Source organism: Peromyscus eremicus, chromosome 4, assembly GCF_949786415.1.
Source record: "Peromyscus eremicus chromosome 4, PerEre_H2_v1, whole genome shotgun sequence".
Lineage (NCBI taxonomy): Eukaryota > Metazoa > Chordata > Mammalia > Rodentia > Cricetidae > Peromyscus > Peromyscus eremicus.
Window position 1 is genome coordinate 38,558,608 of NC_081419.1, and position 25,218 is coordinate 38,583,825.

The window sequence follows — 25,218 nt, forward strand, 5'->3', positions numbered from 1 at the left end:
GAGTGGGATCATGGAATCTAGTAGGCCAGATTGGTCAGCTGTCAGCTGCTAGGTGACAGGGACATGAGGAAGAAGGCTCTGCCGTGAGCCAGAATGTGCACAAAAGGAGGAAACCGAAAGCACATGGTGCTATCTCTGAGAAAGCAAGGTTGTAAACACGTGAGCAGAAAACAGGAGTCAGAAGAGTGTTTGGGTAAAGGAAGGCTTTGGAATGTCCTCCTTGTTGAAGACAGGCGACAAAGGAGCACCTTCTCACACTCACCAACACGGTCCAGGAATAAAAATTAATGATGCTATATACCAAGAATGAAACACTTGAAAAGTCCTTCGTAATCTTTATCAAGGGAATGATAAATATTTGCATTTCCTTTAAGAGTTAAAAGCTGTATTTCTTTAAGCATTGGCTGTACTTCGTTATTTTATTACATAAAGTATATAAGGGAAGTAAGGATACCTAAGGTGACTTCTCTTCCCTGTCTTCTCCTTTTGCCTTCCCTCCTCCTCTTCTCTTCCTTCTCTCCTTTACTGATTTTAGTACTGGGGCTGAACTCAAAGATTTTTCTAAGCACACACTCTACCGATGAAATATGTTATTAGCCCTTTTTAATTTTGACAGTTGCCAAGTTGTCTGAGCTGTCTTCCTTGAACTTACTATGTATCACAGGCAGGCCTCTACTTTGTCATCTTTCTGTCTCAAACGCCAGGCCTATTCAATTAACTAATTATTAATTAATTATGACTTAGGAGGAGCTGGAGGGAGGGTTCGAGTCTACTAGACTGAAGGTAGCCAGCAGTCATGAGAGTGGTTTGAACTGAACCAGAGGTAACTTCCTTAACAGGTCATTTAGGCGGCAATAGTCAGAAGTCAGTCATGGGAACCAGGAGTCAGTTATTCTATAGTTTCCTAAGCCCCTGATCAGATTAATTAAATTTCATTCTACTTAAAATACTTTTAGTGATTTATAATATCTTTAACTGATTTGACATATATTATAACCAACAAGCAACAATTCCAAAATCCAATGGCTAAATTCAGTCTGTCACACTGGCCTGATATCTAACAATCATGTACTTTTCTAAGTAGTAGAAATGAGAATGTTGGTGTTCCCTTAAAATTTGTATGTTAGAACTGCAATGAGACAGTATTGTGAGGTAGGGCCTTTGGGAACTAAGTTGGGAGAGCTGTTATCCTTACCAATAGACTAGTGTCTTATAAAAAGATGTTAAAGGAATTATATTCTGTAGCTATTGCCCCTCAACTCACACATTCCCTCCCATGGGGAGGATAGACACTCATGGGACTCAAGAAGCAAAGGAAATTTACAGGGCTCAGAGGTCTCCTGAAACTTACAGAATTCATAAAACTCCTCTGGAAGATAATAAAAGCAGTAATGATTCTTCTAGAGAATGAACTCTCTGATATGCAGAGCTACCCACAAGTTGTGCACAGAGCTGCAGGGATGCAGCTTTCAAGAATTATCATCCACGCTAGCGTGGGACTTTGATGATGCAGCTGCTGCTGAGTCACCCATGCTTCTATAATAAGCACTTCGCCCACACTCCTACTAGTAACCCAATTATGATCCATTAGGCTAGAGTCGGGTCAACTGTTTCTTTTGGTCTGCCATTGCTGCCCTATCTGTAGTGAATAGATGTTGGCTTATTTCTCCCCAGGAAAAGTCACACATTGCTGCCTTCTTACCTTTCCACTTTTGCAGTGATTTTTGAGGGTGTGAATCTTATTACACTGAAAAAGCTATACAACAAACTGTCTTGTTCCCTTTTCTACCATGCGAAAGAGGACAAAGAGAAGACAACGCAATCTCTAAGGAAAAAGGCTTTCAATGCTGTGGGTTGGATATGGTTTAGCCCCTAAAATGTCATATGTTGGAAGTTCAGACTTTAGTATGTTAAAAGGAGGTAGATCTTTAAGATGTAGAGGCTAATGGAAAACTACTCAGTCAGAGGGTACCAACGGAGGTGATTAATGTAGTTCTCAGAACAGATTAGTTCTCACGGACAGTAGATGGTTATAAAGCAATGCCACGCTATGTGTTTGGTCCCTTTTCCAAACAACTATTTCTCTTTCAAATTCTCTGCCACATCTGTTGTAAGCCAGGGATCATTCACTAGATATTACACATAATGTTTGAACTTTTTAATCATTAGAATGAAATGCCACCTAAGTCTCTTTTCATATAAAGTACTTGATAAGTACTGAGCCAGGATTCTGTGACACTAACACAAAACAGGTACGAGACACTTACCAGACACTGAGTCGGGTGGCGCCTTCATCTTGGACTTCCCAGCTTCCAGAACTGTGAATAAATTTTTAATACTTATAAATTATCAACTCTGTGGTACTTTGTTATAGTAGCCAGATTAGACTAAGCCAAGAGGTTAGTAAAATCTTAAATATATAAATGTTTAACTTCAGATGCAAAGCAGGATTTCTTCAGTAAGAAACAAACGCAACCAGAAATAAAACCATTGAAATTGGCTCCATCAAAGGTGGAAGCTATAATCAAAAGATAATATACAACAAACAAATATATACACTCATCGGACTATGAAAAGTTGTCTCCACACACATAATTGAAAAGCATCTCATATATGATTCATAAATACTTAGGAAAAAATGTGACTTGTTAGAAATATGAAACAAAGCCCTAAACAAGTATTAAAAAAAAAAAAAAGAAGAAGAAACCCAGAAAGCTAAAAAACCTGACAAGAAGCTAAAAAGACACCTCAATGAAGCACGACTTCACTGACCAGAAGTACCTCACAGTCTGACGGGTGTCATAAAAATCATCTGGCAGAAAAAAATGAGACTATGGGTACCAAAAGCATATGCTTGTATGTATCAGTATCTATATTTAATGATGCCCTTACAGTATTTACAATTGATAAAAACTGGAAATATTTTAAAAATTCTACCAACAGCAACATGAACATATAAATACACATGCTGGAGGATGTCTTTCTGTACGCTGTGAATATATGTTGTTCCCATTGGTTAATAAATAAGCTGCTTTGGCCTATGGCAAGGCAGCTTAGAGGCAGGCAGGAAATCTAAGGAGAGTCAGGAAAAAGAAAGGCGGAGTGGAGAAGACGCCAAACTGCCATCCTAGGAGCAACATATAATGGGACGCAGGGAAAGCCATGGAACACGTGGAGATACATAGATTAATAGTTATGGGTTGAGTTAAACTATAAGAGCTAGCTAGCAAGAGGCCTGCCATAGGCCATACAGTTGATAACTAATATTAATTCTCTGAATGAGTATTTTATAAGCAGCTGCAGGACCTCAGTGCTGGCCGGGACCAGATTAACCTTCCGGCTTCATACACGTACCACTTGGGTATAACAAACAAAAAGATAACCTAGTCCTGTATCCTTACAAACACATTCCCTCTTTACATTTCTCATTATCACCCTTTAGTAGACACACCAAGTCATGTCAAGGCTTCTCTTTCTCTATATGCCTCCTTGCACAAATGCAGTCTTTATATCCCACATGAATTTATTTCCAAATGTCTCTGGAACCTTCATCGTTTTTCATATGGATATACGTATATAAACAAGAATGTAAATGCAAGGCCCTCTTCACCTCTAGTGGCATTCTTCTTACACACTGATGCTACTGATAGAAATGCTATCTGGGAGCACTGCCACCATACCAAACCATTCTTATTAGACAGAGTATAAGAAAAGATAATGGTACCATTTACTAGGCACCAACTATATGTCAGTCGTTACCTCATTTATCATAATACTGAAAGCAGCTGTTACTCCTGCCTTACAAATGAGGCACTGAACCTTAAGGAAAGGTAATTCATAGAGCTAATAGGTGGACAAGCCAAGGTTTGATCTCACAATGTCCTTGCTTTTAATCATTACATTATTCTGCACAGATTCTTACGCATGTCAGATTTAGTTCTAAGTGTTCTGTCATGACCTACTCCCCAGCTTGGGCTCCTACTTGTCTGTCTCCTCTACAAAGCCACAGCACATACAACCAAGCCAGCTTTCCTTCCTTCCTAATAGAAGGCCCATTTTAGTAACGGCCACAATATGGTCTGTTAATACCCAGACTTCCTGTCCTTCCTTGAAGACAAGACTATCACTCACACAATTCTGATGAAAGAGATTACGTGGAAATCTCTAGGTGGGGCTTCTGGGAAAAGCATCCATTCTATTGGCACACAACCCTGGCTTACCTCATTCCCCTGGCCTCCTCTGAAGAGGTGTTCTAGAAGGAACATCCCTCATGAAGTTGTGAGGTTCACATGCGAGAATGAAGCCTCACACTTCAGGAGACAGATTGAAAACCAGGAGGAGCCTCAGGAGCTGACACACTCCCAGCACCCATCTGGGAGCAGCGTGTTTCCCATGCTCTCCTGTCGTAGTTAATCATTGCTGTACCTAACAGCACGAGACTTAATCACCTTGCAATTTCCTCAGTGTACAATGACCTGGCACACATTTGCAGAGAACAGTGATATGATATAAATGTTAATTTTAGAGATAGGCATGCCTACTGGAGCCTTACCCACAGCAGGCTTAGTTTATCAGTTTTCCAGATTCTGCCTGTGATGTAGGATTTGTTTGAAGGAATCTACCTCCAACATGGACACCCCCTGCACACACAATGAAAAGCAGCAGACTATTGTACAAATTAACTATTTAATTTTAAATTTCTTAAAGTTCTGTCTAAGTATTAGGTCAAACAGCCAAAATCTCAAACAAATGCACGGTGTAAGGCTGATTTATTCATTTATGTTAAATGTCGTTCCCTTAGCTTTTACTTGGAGCCAGTATGTAGGAAGGTATGTGATTGTCGGTGAGCCTGGCTATGGTGTACATCAACTGCCGTTCTATATAAAGGCTCCAATGACATGCACCCGCCTTGCTCAGGGCAGAGAAAAGGGAGTTTGGCTTTCTTTTTCTTCCTGATGAACAAGTATCCTTATAGGCACTAGGATGAATGAGCTGAATACTCCTGTTGGCTTGCCTCTAACTCGTTACACTTTTTGTTCCATATTTGTAGCTTTGTTAGATGTGATGGCTCATGCCAGGAATTGTAGGACTTACACCAAGACGAAGGAGTCCAGGCTAAATCATTAACATCATTAGACACGGGTTTTTTTTGTTTTTTTGTTTTTTTGTTTTTTTTTTTTTAAATCTGTGTCTTTCTTCGGGGAAGAGCTTTCCATTTTTCAGAGCCTATCTTTTAATACATTAGTTAACTGTATTTATTTAATGCACCTAATTGATGTAATACATTTGGTGAGCACTGTCCCAAAATTATTTTCTTAGAAACAGGTGGTTTATTTTTTTTTAATATCATTCCGTACGGGAAAAGAAATATTACTCTTTTCACAAAAACCATAAAACCCATATGTTGATAGCCCTAATTGTTCTTACTGCAATGACACTGGTTTTGAATCTCAAACATGGCAATAAAACTAAAGGTATGTTCTGGGGAGCGCTGTTCCATGGGAACTAACCGTCCCTGAACGTCACTGGTGCAGACGCCAAGAAGGCAAGGCCTTGGCACTCTTGAACTGGACTACTTTTCAGGACGGTTCTAAAATGAGCAACTTTAGGTGATTTAAAAACAAAACAAAACAAAACAAAACAAAACAAAACAAAACAAAACAAAAAAGCACATACCCTCAAGCAGTGGGCCTATTTTTTCCCTGATAAAAGTGGTGTTCTTAAGTATGGTGTCCTGAGCTGTCTCACAAACCAATACATCATCAATCCACAATGTGGAGGTGGACTTAAGACAGAGGGAAGTGTGGAGAACCAGAAGTAAGTAGTGCATGCCCAGAGTGAAGTCCAGACAAAGTAGAAAGACTACACATTTAACCCAGAGGTTACGCAACAGGTCAGAGCGTAGTGTAACAAATACAAAACCCTGAAAGACAGCGCTCTAAAGTCGGGTTGGAAAGGATATTCACCACATGGGTTGATTGTAGAACTAAGTGAAGCAGCTCCCGAGGAAAGGCTGCTTTTGGAAACTGCTGAAGCCACAGAAGGAGCAGAAGATGCCGTTGGTGTAGTGGAGGAGGCTGGTGAGGATGGCAGCCGTTCTCCAGAGTCCATATCTACGACAGAAAGAAACACTGTGTTAGGCAGAATTACTCCAAAGAATTAGACAGGTCTGCTCATTTTCCTTATTTTTTAAAAGGTATAAGGTGAAATATGGACAAAATATCCCTGTGGCTTAAAAATTGAGTATCCCTGTCCAAACTCATGTTAAGGCTTGAGTCCTCCTTTCTCATGGGACTGGGCAGGAGTGAGTGGACTCTCACTCTTCTAGAAACATATCCACATTTTGTGAAGTGGGTAGTTGTACAGGGAGGACACCTTACATGGTTAGCTGCTCAGATTTTCTATCGCTCAGGCTTCAGAACTCTCTACTTCATAAATCATTCAATACTAGGTATTGTTGTAGTAACAGAAGGTGAAGTAAGATGAACATTTATGAAACGAGTTTAATTTTATTTTTGAGACAGGGCTGTGCCCAAGCTCAAATATTCCACCCACCTCAGTCCCCCGGCTGGGACTACAGCCTTGTGTCCCTGCAACTCAGCTTGAAACAAATTGAACATTAGGTGCATCATATTCTTTAATGAATCACACAGTTTGTGTATCTAAAAATGGCCTAATTTTATGCAACTGTGTGATGTCATCAGCTTGGGAAAAATAAATTTTATATTCTTATTCTTCTCAAAGTTCTTCATCACATCTCAGCTGCAACCAAATTCTGTATTATCACGAAGCAGCAGTTCTCAAATTGGGTGGCACATGTCAGATTTCCTGCATATCAGACACCAGCAAAATTACAGTCATGAAGTAGCAAAGAAATAATTTTATGGCTGGGGTCACCACGACATGAGGAACTGTATTAAAGGGTCACAGCATTAGGAAGGTTGGGAAAAACTGTTGTAAAGGATAAAAGCAATACAGCAGGCTGGATGCAAAAAGCTACTTGGGAGGTTGAGGGGGAAGGTTCACTAGTTAAAGGCAAAACTGAACAACACAGGGAAATCCCTTCTAAAAGGGAAGGAGGGAGGAGGAGAAGGAGAAGATAGGAAGGAGGGAGACAGCAATAACAAAAAGGAAACACCAATGTGAACAAAGAGTATCCTCATCTTCTAAATCTAGATGGACATATCCTTGTATTGTCTCAGGTGACCAGGATGATTCAGTCATTTCTAGTGTAGGACAGAGAGAGAGAGAGAGAGAGAGAGAGAGAGAGAGAGAGAGAGAGAGAGAGAGAGAGAGAGAACACACAGAGAGAAAGACAGACAGAGAACCTGTTTAAAGTTTTATCAGAGCCAAGTTTCCACTCTGATTTCAAAAGAGCTTTATAATGACCAATCACCGAGCATCCTTACTAAAGTACTGAGCTGCTACAGGTTCAGTCTTACATAGGTTTCATTTTCATTGTAATGGTGATATTCAAATTTGAGGACCTACCAGACTATGGTCACTTTAATGCATATACTGATTTCACAATTAAGCAAAGAAATCATGAAGTTTATGCTTTAAAAAGTACATCTACAGGAAGAAAAAAGGAGTGCTCATCTATGAGTGAATTTACAATTAGTCACATGTAAGCTCTCACAATTTCAATAATCTCGTTACAAAAAGGTATCTGTGTAATATTCCATAGTGAATTCACACAGACACATATTTCCTTTAAAAAACTGTTCAGTTACATCTTAAAACTTAGACTTAAAACAATGCAAAGTTGAAACATGAATACGGAAAGTACACACATTTTTTTCCTGATAGAATACAGGATACTCTAAGCATTGTGAGTGAGACCACTTCTAAACGCTTCCTAAGGAATTCAACAGCCACCCTTCATTTCCCAGGACTGCTGTCAATCACCTCCTTAGCTGACAGTACTATGGTAAGTATGCTCATGTATGATAGAATCTTTGTCTCTATCAGTCTTTGTCTAGGGAAAGACTGAGTGGTTACTGGTGGCTAAAAAGACAAATTTCTATGGGCTGCTTTGGGTCAGGTACAGAAACAAATGACCTCTAAAACATATGTCCAAGGCCTATGTTGGCACATTCTTCATAAACAATTTTCATGAATTCTCATTTTAAAAATAGAAAGACAAACATGAGCTGTTTACCTAGACCGACTTCTTACTAATGCAACAGATTACTGTGGACCAGTGAGATATTTGATGGCAACTGTTATCTGTGTGTACAACTGTACCTTGGAGTTTCTTGGCTGGGATATTGAGTAAGTCACATAGATATCTGAATTGCTTTCTTACAAGTAATGTGAAAATATAGTTGAGATCAAAGGAGGAAATACACATAAAGTGCTGAGGGTCTAGCATTCAATCAGAGACAGCGTCTACTTTTTTTCCTTTTTGTTTTTCAGATAAGGTCTCACAGTGGACACCATGCTGACCTTAACTCATGGCAATCTTCCTGCCTCAGCCTTCCAAGGACTAAGGACTATGGGTGTGAACCACCATGCCCAGCCTAACTTGAATTAATAAGTATTTGTTTATCTGATTGCCAGTGGATACAGGTGGTAGTAAAAGAACCAAAGGGACATTTACATTATTTGTGTTAAAATGCACATTAGTATTTACAGGTTCCATAAGTCCTTGTCATGGTATCATGGTGATTACCAGATAGAGTCTGTGTTACTCCCGGGATAGCCAGCTTCTTTCCATGGCTGTTCTAACAACAGGGGAGCCTGCTGTTCTTTTCTGTGATAACTTCACTTTTCCTTCAGCTCATAACTATCTTTGTATATGGTCTTCTATTACAAAACTTTTCAAATATGTTATAATACAAATTCAAATGATAAAATAGTCTGTTTTCATGTTAGTCACTATTCAAATACAGTATTTAAGAATCAGTAAAATTAACTCATTCAAATAATTTAATAGGATAAAATCATTTAGATGTCTAAGAACAATCTACTTTCAGACTTTACCAAGGGCAGGGCCTCTATGTGATTGATATCTGCGCTCCTGTAACCGCCTTTCATTCTATGTGCTTTAAGAATATTCTTTTCCTTGGGATCCAAATCATCACCGGCCAATAGATTGCTTGTGTCTTAAAAACTAGCCCATAAGATTAAAATGAACACACTATAATAACATGATTTCCCTTCCACAGCATATTCTCCTTTGGTAGACTATAAAAATATAGGCAGATCTTTTCATTTGAGGCAATCCATAAAATTATATCAGTTCTAAGGTATATCTTAAGACTCTACTTAGAAATTTAACCAGTTCCAGGTCCAGTGATGTATGTTTATAGTATCACCTGCCAGAAGGCTGCACTCAAAAGGTTAAGACTCAGAAGTTCAGGTACAGCTTAGGAAACATACCAAGATGGAAGGATGAATGGGAAGGAGGGAAGGAGTAAGTTAGGATAAAAATGACTATAACTGAAAACTTAACACATAATACTGGAGTAGAAAATTGGGGATGGAGAGATGGGCAGTAGGTAAGTGCACTTTCTGCTCTTCTGGGGACCTGAGATTGGTTCCCAGCACTCTTCTTTGAAGGTATAACTCTAAACAACTATAATAACATATATAGTATATAATAATAGTACAATGATTCAAACTGATTTTATAAGCTAAAGCCAGTGCAAATAAATGGAAAAATTATATTCAACATATTCTATTAGCATACCTCTAAGAGTCTAATATTTAAAAATTTTTCCAAATTGTATGAAACTGTAATAAATGACATGCAGTCAGCATGTGTCATGATACTCATAAGGGAAAAGATAAATTTACTTCATTTTAATAAAATGATCTTTATTTGTAACAATCCTGAGGACATGCTAAAATCAGAATTTGTGAAAACAAAAGGTCACAAAACGCTTTTTCTGCTTGATGATTTTATGCATGTACACACACAAAAAAAGAAATCAGTGATCAGGTACTCTTGTTCAAACTCATATACATCAAATATTCTTTTGTGTAACCACAGGATTTATGAATGCTGACATCTGGTAGTCATAAACTGCACAGGTGCACTAGGGAAGGGAGACATGTGGACTAAAAGTATACATGCTGTCAGCTATCTTCCTTATTTCATATGCACCCATATTTTACAACTAAAAATGTAGCTGTATGGCCTAAGGATGTAACTCAGAGGCGGGGTGCTTCCACAGCATGTGGGAGGCTCTGGGTCTCATCTCCTCACTGGGGGTATGAGAAGCTTCTCATAAAGCCAGTTGTTATGGCAAGGACCCACAAACTTAGCTTTGGGAGGGAGTCACTTGATCCCAGGAGTCACAGACTCTCGTGGGCAGTACTGGTTAGACATCCTTCTATAAAGGAACCGGCTTTGATGGTTCTCTAAGGAAATGCTTATTAAACAGTGAAAACTGTGCTAATGCCCCAAGAGTTCTCTGTGGGAATCCAAAGTACAGAAGAAGATTCAGTGAACCCTTCCTTTTTTATATAATGCCAATTAGGAAGATCACCAGGAGCCAGACAGCACTGCTTCATTTACCTTAGTAGATCCACTAAGAGTAGAGAGCTACAAGTTCATTATTTTTGAGAGGTTCTGACAAATGCTTTTATTCCACCATTTCTCCTACAGCCAGCAAGGTGGCTCAGCAAGGGAAAACACTTGCCACACAAGCCTGGGATCCCTGGAACCTACATAAGGTAGAAGAAGAGAACTGACTCCCCAACATTGTCCTTTGAACTCCATATTTGTGCTGTGGTGTACACACACAACAATAATAATAAAATTTTAAAATCATTAAAGCAATTAAACAGTTGGATGTATAAAACTCCAAGATATCAGGTAGCAGACAGAAACAATGGCTAAACAGCAAACAAAAATATTTATATTAAGAGTCTGTGGGAAATATGGGCATAAAGATATTACTGGACAGCAGACATTACTGTGAATATAATATATACATAGGCAAGTAATTCTACCAAGAAACATTTACCAGCGGAGGTGGGGTGGGGGTGGGAGGGGGGGTTGCACACCTTTAACCTCAGCATGTGGAAGGCAGAGGCAGTGGATCTCTGAGTTCAAGGTCAGTTTGGTCTACAGAGCAAGTTCCAGGACAGCCAGGGTTATACAGGGAAACCCTGTCTTGAAAAACCAAAAGCAAAACAAAACAAAACATTTACCTACAGTTTTAAAATATTACTTTTTCAAGTAATTAGGTAGTCTGTTATGATTTCAAATACAAATATATGAAATAATCGATTCCCTTGTTACTTCACACTTTCAATTCTGACCATAAGTAGATGACCAATTACAGCCTGAACAGAAGTCACTCGGTGATCAGGCACTCTGTGCTCACTCAGCCTGATTGGGACAGTCTTGGATTCCCCTAAATACTAGCTTCTGTGCCTGAAGACTGAAGTAAACTACCTCTAAAGTCCAAATGAGTTTTACAAGCTTGGTAGTTCAAAAAAGCCCTCTCCTAAACAACAAAATTCCCAAACCAGGAGTGTTGGCCCACTCCTTTCATCCCAGCACTTGGGAGGCCGAGGCAGAAGGATTGCCTCAGATGTGAGGCCAGCCTGGGCCACAGAGCCAACTCCAGGTCAGTTTGGGTTAAAGAGTAAGATCTATCTATCTATCTATCTGTCTGTCTGTCTGTCTGTCTGTCTATATTTCTCTTTTTTTCTCTCTGTCTCCCTCTGTCTTTCTGTCTGTCTCTCTCTCTGTGTGTGTCTGTGTGTCTGTGTGCTCCTTTCTCTCTGTCTCTCTCTCTGTGTGTCTCTCTCTGTCTCTGTCTCTCTGTCTCTCTGTCTGTCTCTCTCTCTGTCTCTGTCTCTGTCTCTCTCTCTGTCTCTGTATGTGTCTAGACTGGCTGGCCATTGAGCTCTGAGAATCTGTCTTTGTCCCTTGTCCCCTGACCCCAGCCGCACCCTGCAGTTACAAACAATGTTACTAGGAGCAGCATTTAAGCAGATGTTGGGCATCCACACACCGGTCCTCACATGCGCACGGTAAGCATTCTGCCAGCTGAGCTCTCTCCATGGCCCTATGTTGCTTTTTTTTTTTTTTTTTTTCTATTTTCCAATGCACACCATGCTAAATTACGGGTTCTGTAATTTAAATTTTTTAAAAATTTACTCTAGAGACCTCAAGAGACCTGAACATGAGAAAATAATCCAAAAGCAAAGCACTGATTTTTATACTGCTCAGTAAATAATCTATTCAGGGAGTATCCTTTTCTATCCAAAAGATTAAGTATTACTTTGAAATGAAATATTTGTAGGGAAGACATTATCCTAGACATAAAAAAATAGATATATGGGAATATTAACAGAGGATGTGAACAAGACTTAATATCTGTAGATCAACTAAACCATAGGTATAATCTATGGCTTTAAATATTGACTAAGCTTAGAGATTTCTAAGAAGGACACGGAAGATGAAGACCAACAATGTCTGATTACCTAACCCAAACACAAGACACTCCAAAGAACAAACAGGAGACCGGAAGCTTTGTCAGCTAAGAAAGACACTTAGCACTCTCACACAAACAGTGAGGAACCTCTGGAAAACAGCAGCACCCAAGGCAGGGCACAGATGAAGAACATGTCAAACACAAGTTGCTTTGCCATACAAAAGAAATGCACTGAAATAAACACTACACTCCTCTCAGGAGGAAGAGTGAGGACATACACAAACTTTCTAAACAACCAATGATTCAAAATAACGAACAGCATACTTCAAATTTTGGCTCTGTCCTAGTCATCCTAATGTTGAATCAATAAAAGGAGAATAATTTGTTATTGCTGGAAATTACCCTTCAAATATTCCATAGTTGATCCAGTCTAGCCATCTACATGTATTTCTGTAAGGTGTCACTGGATGATTTTAATGGAAGCAGTGAAATGAAAATTAAGCAAAATATGGTCAAATGAGCACAGAGTTGATTCAACCAGGAGACAAAAACAAAAAAACAAAACAAAAAACAAAACAAAAAACAAAAAGCTGTTGATACAAGTTGGCACAAATCTGAATGGGACTTAGGGTGGTTTGCAAACATAAATCAGATGAAAATTTTTATGCAATGGTATCTTCAATCATGAAACTCACCCCACTTATAAGCCATGACTCCGATACTCCCCATAGAGGGATGACATGAACATGTCCATTCCTCTGACCTATCAGACTCAATTCATCTCAATTTTTCTTCTACTATGAATTTGAAATTTATCCATTTTTCTCCATCACCATAGCGACCACACTGATCTATGTCACTCAGAGCAAAGACCTGGCCAACAACAGTCTACCGGCAGTCTGTTTTTGTCTGTTTAGGGTCGGATTTTCCTTTACTAGTGGTGACTGCTTCTGCATAGCCACAACGTAGCTGTGATAAACTATGAGAGCCATAAAGCTTAGAGTATTATCTGACCCTGAAGAGAACGCTGGTCAGTCCCTCCTCTACTCTGGCTGCTGGTAAAATCCCTAACTCTATTTACAAATGACTTCATCTTCCTTACTACAAACCCATTCTTCACAGAGCAGCCACTGTTAAAAATGTGTACATAAATTAATGACTGCCACTTTGCACCTTAAATCCTATAATACTGCAGTTACATGTAAGACAGAAGTGAAAATCACTAACAAGATCCACAAAGCCACTCCATTTGCATCTGCAGCATTACAGAGAGACAGACAGACAGACAGATGAGGCTGTTTTATTAACTCGACATTCTTGGCCAAGCAAGCCTGGGTATAACACATAATGGAGCTACAGATATACATGTCATGGTAAAGGCTATGTTAGCTTTCTTCAACAATCTTCCCAATGAGCTTTAAAAACAATTAAATGAAAAGTTTACTTTATTTTGCAGTTTGGGGCATATAACCCAGGGTCTCAGGCATAGTAAACCACACTCTAACCCAGACTCTAGTTCTAGTCCTCGAGAAATTGGTTTGCAGGTTAAAATGAGAAAGGTGTGGGTTTATTGTTTACCCTTGAAATTTTCCATTTATACATATTTTTAATAATTGGAAAAGAATTAAAATAAACTCATCATTATTTTAGGTGACAGTTTTAGAAGTAAATAAAAAGTATAAAACACAATTCAACAACAAAGTAAGTTGTTATAAATAGAACTAAAAATGTAACAAGTACAAGACTGAGAAAATCATCCAAAAGAAGTAAGAATCAAAGGCTAGAGAGATGGTTCAGTAGTTAAGAGCACTGGCTGCTTTTCCAGAGGCCCTGAGTTCAACTCTCAGCAACCACATGGTCGCTCACAACCATCTATAGTGAGATCTGATGCCCTCTTCTAGCATAAAATCGCATATATACATATATTTTCAGTAAACCGTGGAGTAGGGTAGGTGAATGTGACTATAACACCACAGTGGAAAAGAACTCCGATTGCATTGAAACATAACACTGTTAGCACCACCAGTATCAACACTGTTTAAATCTTACCACCATCACCATCACATTATTTGTTGAATGTTTTGTACCAGGCACTATGCTAAGTAATTTCATTTCATTATTTAATTAAGGCAAATAAACTCCAAGTGTAATTATTATTTTCATAATTATTTTTACAAATACAAAAACATAGGCATAGAAAGGTTAATAACTTGCCATACACAAAATATGTTCAGTGTCAAAGATAAGCGTTTGTCTATGACTGGTGTGGCACACACTTACAAGCCATACAAAGCCGGGTCTGGGCTACACAGCAAAACTATGTCCCCAACAAAAGGGGCAGGGCGGGGGCTACGAGCTCAGTGTAGAGAACCAGCTGCATGGACAGTGCCTAGGTCTTATCATTTTGATTTCATTTGTGTTAGGACACAATTAGAATGCCACATTCATTCTGGACACTGGTTTGTTTTTTTTTGTTTTTTTGTTTTTTTTTCAAGACAAGATTTCTCTGTATAGCCCTGGCTGTCTTGGAACTCACTTTGTAGACCAGGCTGGCCTTGAACTCACAGAGATTCACCTGCCTCTGCCTCCCGAGTGCTGGGATTAAAGGCGTGTACCACCACTGCCCAGCCTGTTTTGAAGCATATAAAACAGGAAGCCGTGGATCAGTCCCTATAAATAATTAACATGTGACAGAATGTCAGTTGAATAAATGGATAAGTAGGGTGGGAGGGTGCTTCAGTCACAGAGCTTAGCTTAGCTTGTGCAAAACTCTAGGTTCATTTCCAATGACCTAAATAAGTAAAAAGAAAAACCTAAAAGCATATAAAAGTCTCTGCTATGGCCTTTTTTTCTAAAATACTTATAATGGTCCATTAAAAAAAAAAAAACAAAAAAAAAACTAACCATTAAATAATAGAACCTAAGCCGGGCGGTGGTGGCACACGCCTTTAATCCCAGCACTAGAGGCAGAGCCAGGTGGATCACTGTGAGTTTGAGGCCAGCTTGGTCTACAGAGTGAGTTCCAGGACAGGCTCCAAAGCTACAGAGAAACCCTGTCTTGAAAAAAAAAAAAAACAAAAAAAAACAAACAAAAAAAAAACCTAACCAACTGGGTGTTATGGGGCACACCTTTGATCCCAGCACTCAAGAAGCAGAGGCAGACAGATCTCTGTGAGTTAGAGGCCAGCCTGGTCTACAGAGTAAATTCCAGGACAGCGAGGGCTACATAGTTGAACCTTGTCTCAAAAAACATAAATAAATAGACAGATAAGTAGATGAATGAATAAATGAATGAATGAATGAATGAATAGGAGAAGCAGCTGCTAACAAATCATGAAAATACTAGAAATATTTCTGAAAGCAATAAAAAATGATTGGCTAACAAACTTAAATACTTAAACTTCTAGCAATCTTATTTTCTAGTGATGTAATGTGAAATGGAAAAGAAACGTAAATAACATGCAGAATGATCTAGTTTTAAAAACTAAATATATTTAGTTATGTGATGACATATAAAAATATTTGTGATATATATGTATGTATATATGAACAGACTGAAAAAACTTTGAGAGGCATTCTGCAAAATGGTATCAGTTGTTTCTCAGGGTGGTGAGATTATGTGTGTGTTCCATTCCTTCTTGTACTTTCAATCTATTCCAATTTTTATATTAAAAACTATCACTTGAGGATTGGAGACAATAGCTTTTTGTATCTTAAAGGAGAAAAGTAATGTTTGTTTTTTAATTTGGCACAGGAAAACATCTTGTGATAATGACAGATAAAATGTGTTCCTGCAGTAACCTTAGAAGGACAGCACAATCACATGTCCAACACTACTTCCCTGGTTGGCCAGCGCTGAGCACTCAGTGCACTCTCTCAGGACAGTCCAGAAGAAGTAAGTAAATGATCTGCTCTACAGCTTTCTTTTCAGTCATTATCAACAAAGAGAATCATAAAATGCAAAGGGCAATAAACAATTTTTCACTAAAGAACCAGATGTTTTTTAGTTTCTTGTTTGTTTGTTGTTTAGTTTTTGTTTTTTTGAGACAGGGTTTCTCTGGCCCTGGCTGTCTTGGAACTCACTCTGTAGACCAGGCTGGCCTAGACCTCAGAGATCCGCCTGCCTCTGCCCCCTGAGTGCTGGAATTAAAGGCATGCGCCACCACCACCTGGCAAGAACCAGATGTATTTTGAAAAGCAATCCATTAGTGCAGTTGGCTGGCAATATCACTCTTTTTCACAGTATCGCAGCAAGACCAGGTCATAGAGCCAATTCCTTCCAGCTTTTATCTATACTTTCCCCTAGTAATGAACGGGTATACCACGGATTCTTGATTCTCAATACATAATATGAATTATCATGAACAAATTAAAAACGATACAGAAAAGACAGACACACACACACACACACACACACAAACACACACACACACACGTAACGTATGCACATGCACACACACAGACTCACTGGGTTAAACAGCATAAATGAAGTTGAGGGGCATCAGTAGATATCCAATCTTAGTAAATGAGAGAATAAAGATTTATAGACAACCAAGACTTACAGACATACAGGTGACTAATACAAATTCTGACATTGACAGTGAAGGAATCTTGGGAGCAGAGGACAGAGGGTCCAGTGCTGAGAAAGTGGAAGACACAAGGCTGGATACTTTACATTTCTGGTTAAACACCAACAAACCTGAAGATACAAGAAGCTGAGAAAACTTCAGACTGAATGCACTCAAAGAAGGTCGAACTCTAGATAGAAATAAAGAATGTTCAACTAAATAGACCTTTTTCACCAAGTGGAGTCAAGTTTACCATTCAAGAAAAGAGGTTCTACTCTGGGGGACAGAACCAGAGAAATACCCGTTTGCTTGTGCTCCAATTAAACTCCATCATTTTCCTCCTTTACTTTCTTTTTAGTGCATACCAGAGAGTTATCCTTAACTTTTTCCTAAATTTCAGAGATGCTAGGGTTTAACATACAGAAAAATCCATGTTTTAATTCTTCTTGTGATTAAATTTACTTATAACAAAGACGTATACCTAGAAAAAGTGGATCAAAACAGATAAAACTACAAATATGAAATGTGTAAGGTAATCAAATCTCTCCCTTGTCATATTTTTAAATTTAAGGATAGAATAAGTAATCAGATTATTTCACATAAAAGTTTATATACAGTCAGTAGTCCAAAAATAGCAATGGAATCCATCCATATACTAAAACTTACTAATATGGATGCAACTCATCTGGCCATAACCAAATCTTAACAAAACAGAAATCTCTAGTATTGTAGTCATCTATTGCTGGAGACAGCCACTGTATCATATTTTATTCCTCCCATTGGTTTGGTTTTGTTTTATTTGTTTTGTTCTGTTTTTGCCTGACTAGTCATCTCAATCCTCCTTTTCTCCTCATCAACTAGTCTTTGGGAAAAAACAAATCACTGGTTTTGAAGGAACAGCACATCATTGCTCCTCCCCTTACTAAGAAGAGTCACAGACTTTGCAGGTTGGGGCTCTTGCACCGCCTTGGCAAAGCTGCTGCCCTCTCCTATCCTTCCCCTTTCCCAGTGCTGGGTATTAAGCCTGGTGCCATGTGTGCCATTAAGCCTGTGCATGCTAAACTCACTAAGCTATACCCTCAGCCTCAAAACTTCACTTTCTCCAATCATACTGAAATCATAGCCAGAATCACCTACTCGCTTCATTCACCCACGTCCCAAAACTTTCTCCTACTTCCATTTACATGGTCTCTAATGTTCTCTACCCTGCCTCACAGCCACATAATCTGACTACCCCAGAGGAAAGTCATTGTGCCCACATCCTTTGTACAGTGACAACTAAAACTGGAACAAGTCACAGTTCCCCAACAGTCACTGCACTTACCATATTTTACTCTGATCACAATTATGAACTTGAATAACTATACCTAACAATCTGGAAGCTTACCTGAGTAGAAGCCAAATTTGTAATGTGCCTTAATTAGGGTTTCTATTGCTATGATAACACACCATGACTAGAACCAACTTGGCGAGTAACGCGTTTCTTTCGTCTTACACTTCTAGATAATCGTCTATAACTGAGGGACGTCAGAGCATGAACTCAAGCTCCTTCCACTGAGTCTCCCCAACATGATGGACGCTTCTCCTCCCGTCCCTCTCTCTCTCTCTCTCTCTCTCTCTCTCTCTCTCTCTCTCTCTCTCTCTCTCTCTTTCTCTCTCTCTCTCTGTGTCTCTCTCTCTGTGTCTCCCTCTCTCTCTGTCTCTCTCTCTCTCTGTCTCTCTCTCTCTCTCTCTCTCTCTCTCTCTCTCTCTCTCTCTCTGTCTCTGTCTCTGTCTCTCTCTCTTTGTTGAGACTGTTTCTCTGTTTAGCCCTGGCTGTCCTCAAACTCAGAGATCCACCTGCCTCTGTCTCCCGCGTTCTAGGATTAAATGCATCCTCACCACCGGGTTCTCCTTTCTCTCTCAAGTGACTTTGTCAACGCATTTTATCATTGCAACAACAACAACAACAACAACAACAACAACAAAAGTAGCTAAGGGCTTCTGCTATTATCAGGGTGTAAAATTCTGACATGGGAACTGGAATTATCTTAAATGCATGCTAGAATGACCACATTCTTTACATAGAAAATGGTTCAATAAAAGTAGCTATGTTGTTTTTAATAACATCATACCAACACTTTCAATTCAAGCTCCTAACTACAAACTTTTATCCATTTTTATATCTACAGTCCTCATTTTTAATTTGCCAAAAACCTCAGTTTACACAACAAAAATATAAGTTCTTGACACTTTTAAAATTCAATCCAGAGCAGGGTGTGAAGGCACACACCTTTAATCCCAGCAATCTGGAGGCAGAGGCAGATGAATCTCTGTGAGTTCGAGGCCAGCCTGGTCTACACAGTGAATTCCAGGACAGCCAGGGCTACACAGAGAAACCTTGTCTCGAAAAACCAAAGCAAAGAGCCCAAGCAAAGAAAAAAGCATCCCATCCATAAGCACTCATTTGATTATGGTACACTATGCACCCACCAGCTTCAGAACGACAGTAGCTACACTAAAACAATGGACCAATGGACGTGGTTCTCTGGATCCTCAGAATAGATTCTATTGGGACACAAAATCAAACTGAAGTACCCAGAAATTATGTGAAATAATTTTTACTGCGCTATTCCTTCAACTACATGTAAAAACAGGCCCCTCATTACAATTTACTGCAGTATTTAAGGATAGAACTCCACTAGACAGCAAGAATTTTTAGGAACACAAAATCAGTGTACCAAGAGCAACATATAATGCTGGGATGCGTTTCAGCTGGTAGAGTAGTTGCCTTGCACACACAAATTCCTGGATTTGACCCCTTCCATCTAAAGCAGGTGCCTGGCTGACACCTACAGTCCCAGCACTACAATCCCAGGGAGAGGCAAGAGGATCTGAATTTCAAAATTCCTTTCAGTGTATAGTAAGCTCAAGGCCAGTCTGTGTAGCCCGACACTCTACCTTCTCAGGAAACAAACTAACACAACAAAAACAACAACAAAACCCAAGTAATATGTGTACCCCGATGTGGTGGCTCAAATAGATAATCTCAACACTGGAAGGCGAAGGCTGAAGAATTGCCATAAATTTGGGGCCTGCCAGGGCTGCAGAATGAGAATGTGCCCCAAACAACAAAAGTAATTCATAAACACCCTATTATCCAATAATCACATGCATAAACTAAAACTGAACATTAAACCTGAGTAATTTTAAACCCCATCACTAATATTTCAAGTGTTTAATAACTACAACAACATCCTTCTGAAAATACTACTGTACAGCACACTGACCTAAATGACTGACATCTTGCTCAGTGAGGAAATCTGTTCCACATAAAGGAGACTGTTAAAACTGTCAAAGAAGCTTTGGGGTAGGTACTACCTTATTCAAGTTTTCTTGAGAAATGTTGATGCAGGAAATATCTGAATGGCAGTTACCTCTATGACGAAACTGTAACAATTACCATGCTGTATGTTTTCTGTGATGAGTGTATTTGGCCATTATCAAGGAGTAGGACAGTCATTCAGAAAGTAATGTCAAATGATCCTAGTTATATATTTCATCATTTCTCAAACGTTTCCATCAAGACATCCCTAGTAAAAATCACAAACATTCTGTGCTTTATGCAACACTGCTAAGTTAGTCCAGTTATCACTGGTGGAGAGGAAACAAAGACACACTGGAACTTCTCACGGTTAGAGAACAAACGGCAGGTAGACAAGGTGGCAGCAGAGAAAAGACCCTGAAGCAGCCAGCGGCACACTTTAGACTTGCCCATTCCCTGGGGCTGATGATGGCAAAGCCTTTCAATGAGACCTTACACCAGAATCCACGACACCTTTTTAGAAATAATTTTTTAGTTTTGTGAGATTATAGTATAATTACACCATTTATCCCTTCCATTTCTTCCTCCATACCTCCCATATACTCTTGCTCTCTTTCAAATTCATGGCTTCTTTTGCTGTAATTGCTGTGACATATACATGTATATGTGTTCCTAAATACATAAATAAAATGTGCTCAGTCCATACACGGTTATCCATATGTATGAACATCTTTCCCAGTGGTGAAGGTGAACATGTACAAAACACTGACCTGTAACAGTACTAACCTGAACACTGGCTATCAACCCTAGAATTTATGGCTTAGAAAGCTATTTCTTTAATAGTCACAGGTATAATAATGGGTTAAAAATTTTGAGTCATAACCCCTTAGAAATCATGAAATCTACATAGTGAGTTCATATTTATTAAAGCACCAATATATTCTGGGTTGTTGCTAAAGACCATTGAAAAATATTGACCTGTCTAGATTAACAGTAATGTGTTTTATATAGAGAAGAGGAAATTTTTTTTACTTTTATATATAGTGTTGTTTGTTTCTTTCTTTCTTTATTGTTGTTGGTTGGTTGGTTGGTTGGTTTTGGTTTCACACAGAAGAGGAAAAATCTTTTACTTTGATATAATTTTGGTTTTGGGGTTTTGTTGTTGTTGTTTGGTTGGTTGGTTGGTTTCCATTTTTGCGCTTTCCTGGAACTCACTCTGTAGACCAGGCTGGCCTCAAACTCACAGAGATCCCCCTTGCCTCTGCCTCCCAAGTGCTGGGATTAAAGGCATGTGCCACCACCACCTGGCTCTTTGATAAAATTTTTAAGTGATAAAAGTTTTCATAAAACCCGTTTCTATCTTCCGTCCACATCCATTCAGGAAGTAGGAAAAATCACACATTATTCTGCTGAAAACAGAGGGAATGGCATGTAACTCAGTGGTTTATAGTATGTAAATGACTCTAGCTTTTATTCCCAGAAGTCATTGCTTCCCTACACTAATGAAACAAACCTTAAGTAGGCATGACTCACAGAAATAATGGCTGGCCGGAAGTCTACGACATATGTTATTTGCCTCCAAAAGATGTTATAATCTAATCATGTTCTTTCTGATATGAACAAACAAGCAAAGTGTTTCTTAGCTGGGCAATCATCAAAGCCCATCAACCGGAGATACAAGTTAAACAAGAGTGGTGAGCTCTCATTGAACTTGAGGCTCATGCCATGAAAGGGAGCCCACGTCCTATACTGCCTGAATCCCAGGGTGGAACCAAGCACAGCAGGCAAAACTGAAGGGAGGGAGGGAGGGATGGAGGGAGGGAGGGAGGGAGGGAGGGAGGAAGGAAGGAAGGAAGGAAGGAAGGAAGAAAGAAAGGAAGAAAGGAAGATATAAATAAAGAGAGTGGTGTGCTACATCACTGACCAAATGCAACTTGAAGAGGAAAGGGTTTGTTTTGTCTTACAGTCCATCACCAAGGGAATTTGGGGGGAAAACTCGAGTCAGAAACCATGAGGAACCCTGCTTACTGGCTTGCCTGTCCAAATTCATTTTTTTTTCCTGTTTTGTTTTGTTTTTGTTTTTTCAAGACTGGGTTTCTCTCTACAGCCCTGGCAGTCCTGGGCCTTGCTTTATAGACCAGGCTAACCTCAAATTCACCGCGATCCACCTGCCTGTCTCCTGAGTGCTGGGATTAAAGGTGTGTGCCATCACTGCCCAGCTCCAACTTTCTTAAATATAGACCAGGCCTACCTGCTCACATCAATTACTGATCAAGACAATGTCCAACAGACATGTCCCCAGGCCATTTTGATAGAGGCAATTCCTTAACAGAGATCCCCGCTACCCTGAGGTCTCTAGTCTGTGTCAAGTTGACAGAAACTAGCCAGCACAAAATTGGCTGGGAAAACGGAAGAATACATGTACAGAGAAACTGAGTGGCCTCAGAGGTAAGAGGAGGGTTAATCCCAGGTTCTTCTCCTTAGACCTATCCTTTTGAGTTTCTTTAATTCTCTGAAATATTTGGATACATACCAATCTTTTTACTTGTGTTTCTGTGAGCTATTTTCCTTGCAACCTAAAGAGGCTATCAGAAAGTTTCCTAACAGATATCATGTCACACTTGCCTCTTCTCAGCACTGCTCAGGCTGTTTACATGCTTGACAGGTTTCCCTTCCAATAGTCCAAACACTGCATTCCACTAAGTACAGACCCAAGAGCCTTTTTCTTTTTTAATTGCCATTTATTTCAGTTCTTGCTTCTGAACTAGCTGAGCATTCCACAGCATCACTGCTAATGTCATCCATGATGTCATGAGGATGGAGGTCATCCACACTGCAGCCCACAGACTGTGCAGTACCCAGGATCTTAATATTTCCAGAAAGTTCTCTGGCTAAAGACCAGTGTGTTGCATCTGTCCAGGAATGTTGACAATTTCATCAAAAGTGATATTTCCAATGTGTTTAATGTTTGTCTGCTTCTTTCTGGCTCTTGGTAGCTCCGTGAGGGCTCTGATGATCAGGCGGAGGGCACCACTTCATCTGGGCCTGTCTGTTCTGGATGGTCAACTTCACTGTCTGTACTCCTCAGACCTTTCCAGTTACTGGGTGCTTTGGCAATGTCATTCCAACTTTTTTTGGTGACAGACCCAGGGCAGGGGACTGATCTCGGGGGCCAAGGCAGATAGATACAGCACCCACCTCGACTCAGGTGATCCTCAGGCTTTGATCTCGGGGTCAAACTTGGGTGGCATGGAGGAGGTGACTGACTGGTGTCTGGTGAACCAGATCCAGGAAAACTGAAGAAAGCTGCGCCCGAGCCTATTCTGAAGTGAAAGCTAAAAGGCCCTAGTGTGGATTTATCCCCCCAGCTGCATCTGACTAATTCCAGGTCACAACAGAGAGTTTCAGCGTCTACCCGGAAGCTGCTAATTACATTGACCTTTTACTGCTCTGTAGTTCCCAAATTCACTGTGTTATACAGCACACAGCAGTATATCTGTTGAGCCTTAGTTTCTGAATCAATAAAATGGGGTTAATTATACTTCAAAGAGCTATTGTGAGAGGGAGGGCCTGGCACACTTCCGGCTAGATGCTTTGTTCTTCGATTAGTCACAATGTAGAAGAAAACTGCTTTGATTTGCCAAAGGAAAGATGCAAGACTAGGAAAGCTCAATATGTCAACATCACTTCTTCATCAGTTCAATGTGACTAAAGGTAACCGAAATGTCCAGAGGATTTACAACAGCAAGCACTTCTCTCTCTCAGGTAAACCTGGACACATGCTCACCTCTAGATTACCCGCACCTTGGCAATCTCACCCTCCAAAGAGGATAATCTTGTGTGAACTTTAGATAATAGCAAAATTTTAGTTTGGTTTTAGGTAACTGTGTTGCTTTTTCTTATAGTTTAATTATGAACTTATGAAATTAAGCATAAAGAATGAGTTTTGTTCAGACTGCAGTGTTCCTTTTTTCAGTAATTAGGGACCAAGTTCTTTCCATTTGGACTTGATAATTTACACATTAACTACCAATTTTAAGCAATATGTATACTAACTTTTTATATAAGGCATGTCTTTCACCACAATGCATCATATTTTAATCATATGCATGGTCAATTATGTATAGATATAAGATGATAAATACAAGATTTTCCCTAAACTTTTTCTTGAAGACATAAGTTGGTCTTAATTCGTATTCACTCCAAACAAGTCAGGTGGGCTTGGGTTTCCTTCATACTCAAATACACTGGGAATACATTTGAATAGAAACTGGTTGTCAGGAGAGGAGACCTTACCCCATTGTCCAGAAAGGGATATGTATTCATATACATGAAAGCAAGGAGCTAGGCAGCTAAGTGCACTATCTAAAGGAAGGACTGGGTAACTGAAACAGTCCAGGTCACTAAATTATTCTCTGATTCCCTATGTCAGAATCACTAACCAGCTTTCATTATTCTCTATGAATCTGTCTATTCTACATAATTTACATAAAAATAATCATGCAGTGATTGTTTGTGACGCCTAAAACCATGTTTCAAAGTTATTCCATTTTATAGCATACATAATACTTTATTCCTTTTTTTTTTAATGTGTAGCTCAGGCTGGCCTCGAACTCGTGATCCTCCTGCCTCCGCCTCCTTCAGCAAATCCTACCAGCGTGTGCTACCACAACTGGCTACTTTATTCCTTTTTATTGGTGAATAATATTTGATTTTTTACCCTACCACCTCATTTACCACTTAATGATCTTTTGTGTTATTTTTACTTTTAGATTTTACAAACAGTGACTACTGACATGGGCATACAGTGGTTATGTAGATATATAGTTCATTTCAGATTAGAAATAGATTGATATGTAAGAATAGAATTGCTGGGTCACATGGTAACTCTTACCCTTAGCCTTCTGAGGGGCCTAAATATAAACTAGCCTTTGAAGATCTGAAGTGG

The 25,218-nt window shown here is 39.4% G+C and overlaps 1 protein-coding gene and 1 pseudogene across 11 annotated transcripts in view; both read right to left on the reverse strand.

Annotated features, from left to right (window-relative positions):
* Baz2b (bromodomain adjacent to zinc finger domain 2B) overlaps positions 1 to 25,218 on the reverse strand; it is a 329,610-nt gene that overhangs the window by 109,271 nt on the left and 195,121 nt on the right. For all 11 annotated transcript variants that reach the window (XM_059260517.1, XM_059260519.1, XM_059260516.1 and 8 more), the window contains 2 exons: positions 5,967 to 6,113; positions 2,268 to 2,318 (listed from right to left, as the gene is read on the reverse strand). In XM_059260517.1, coding sequence (XP_059116500.1) covers positions 2,268 to 2,318; positions 5,967 to 6,111 — 196 coding nt within the window. In that variant the 5' untranslated portion in view covers positions 6,112 to 6,113. The remainder of the gene's footprint in view (positions 1 to 2,267; positions 2,319 to 5,966; positions 6,114 to 25,218) is intronic.
* Positions 23,001 to 24,058, reverse strand: LOC131907731 (large ribosomal subunit protein uL11-like; annotated as a pseudogene).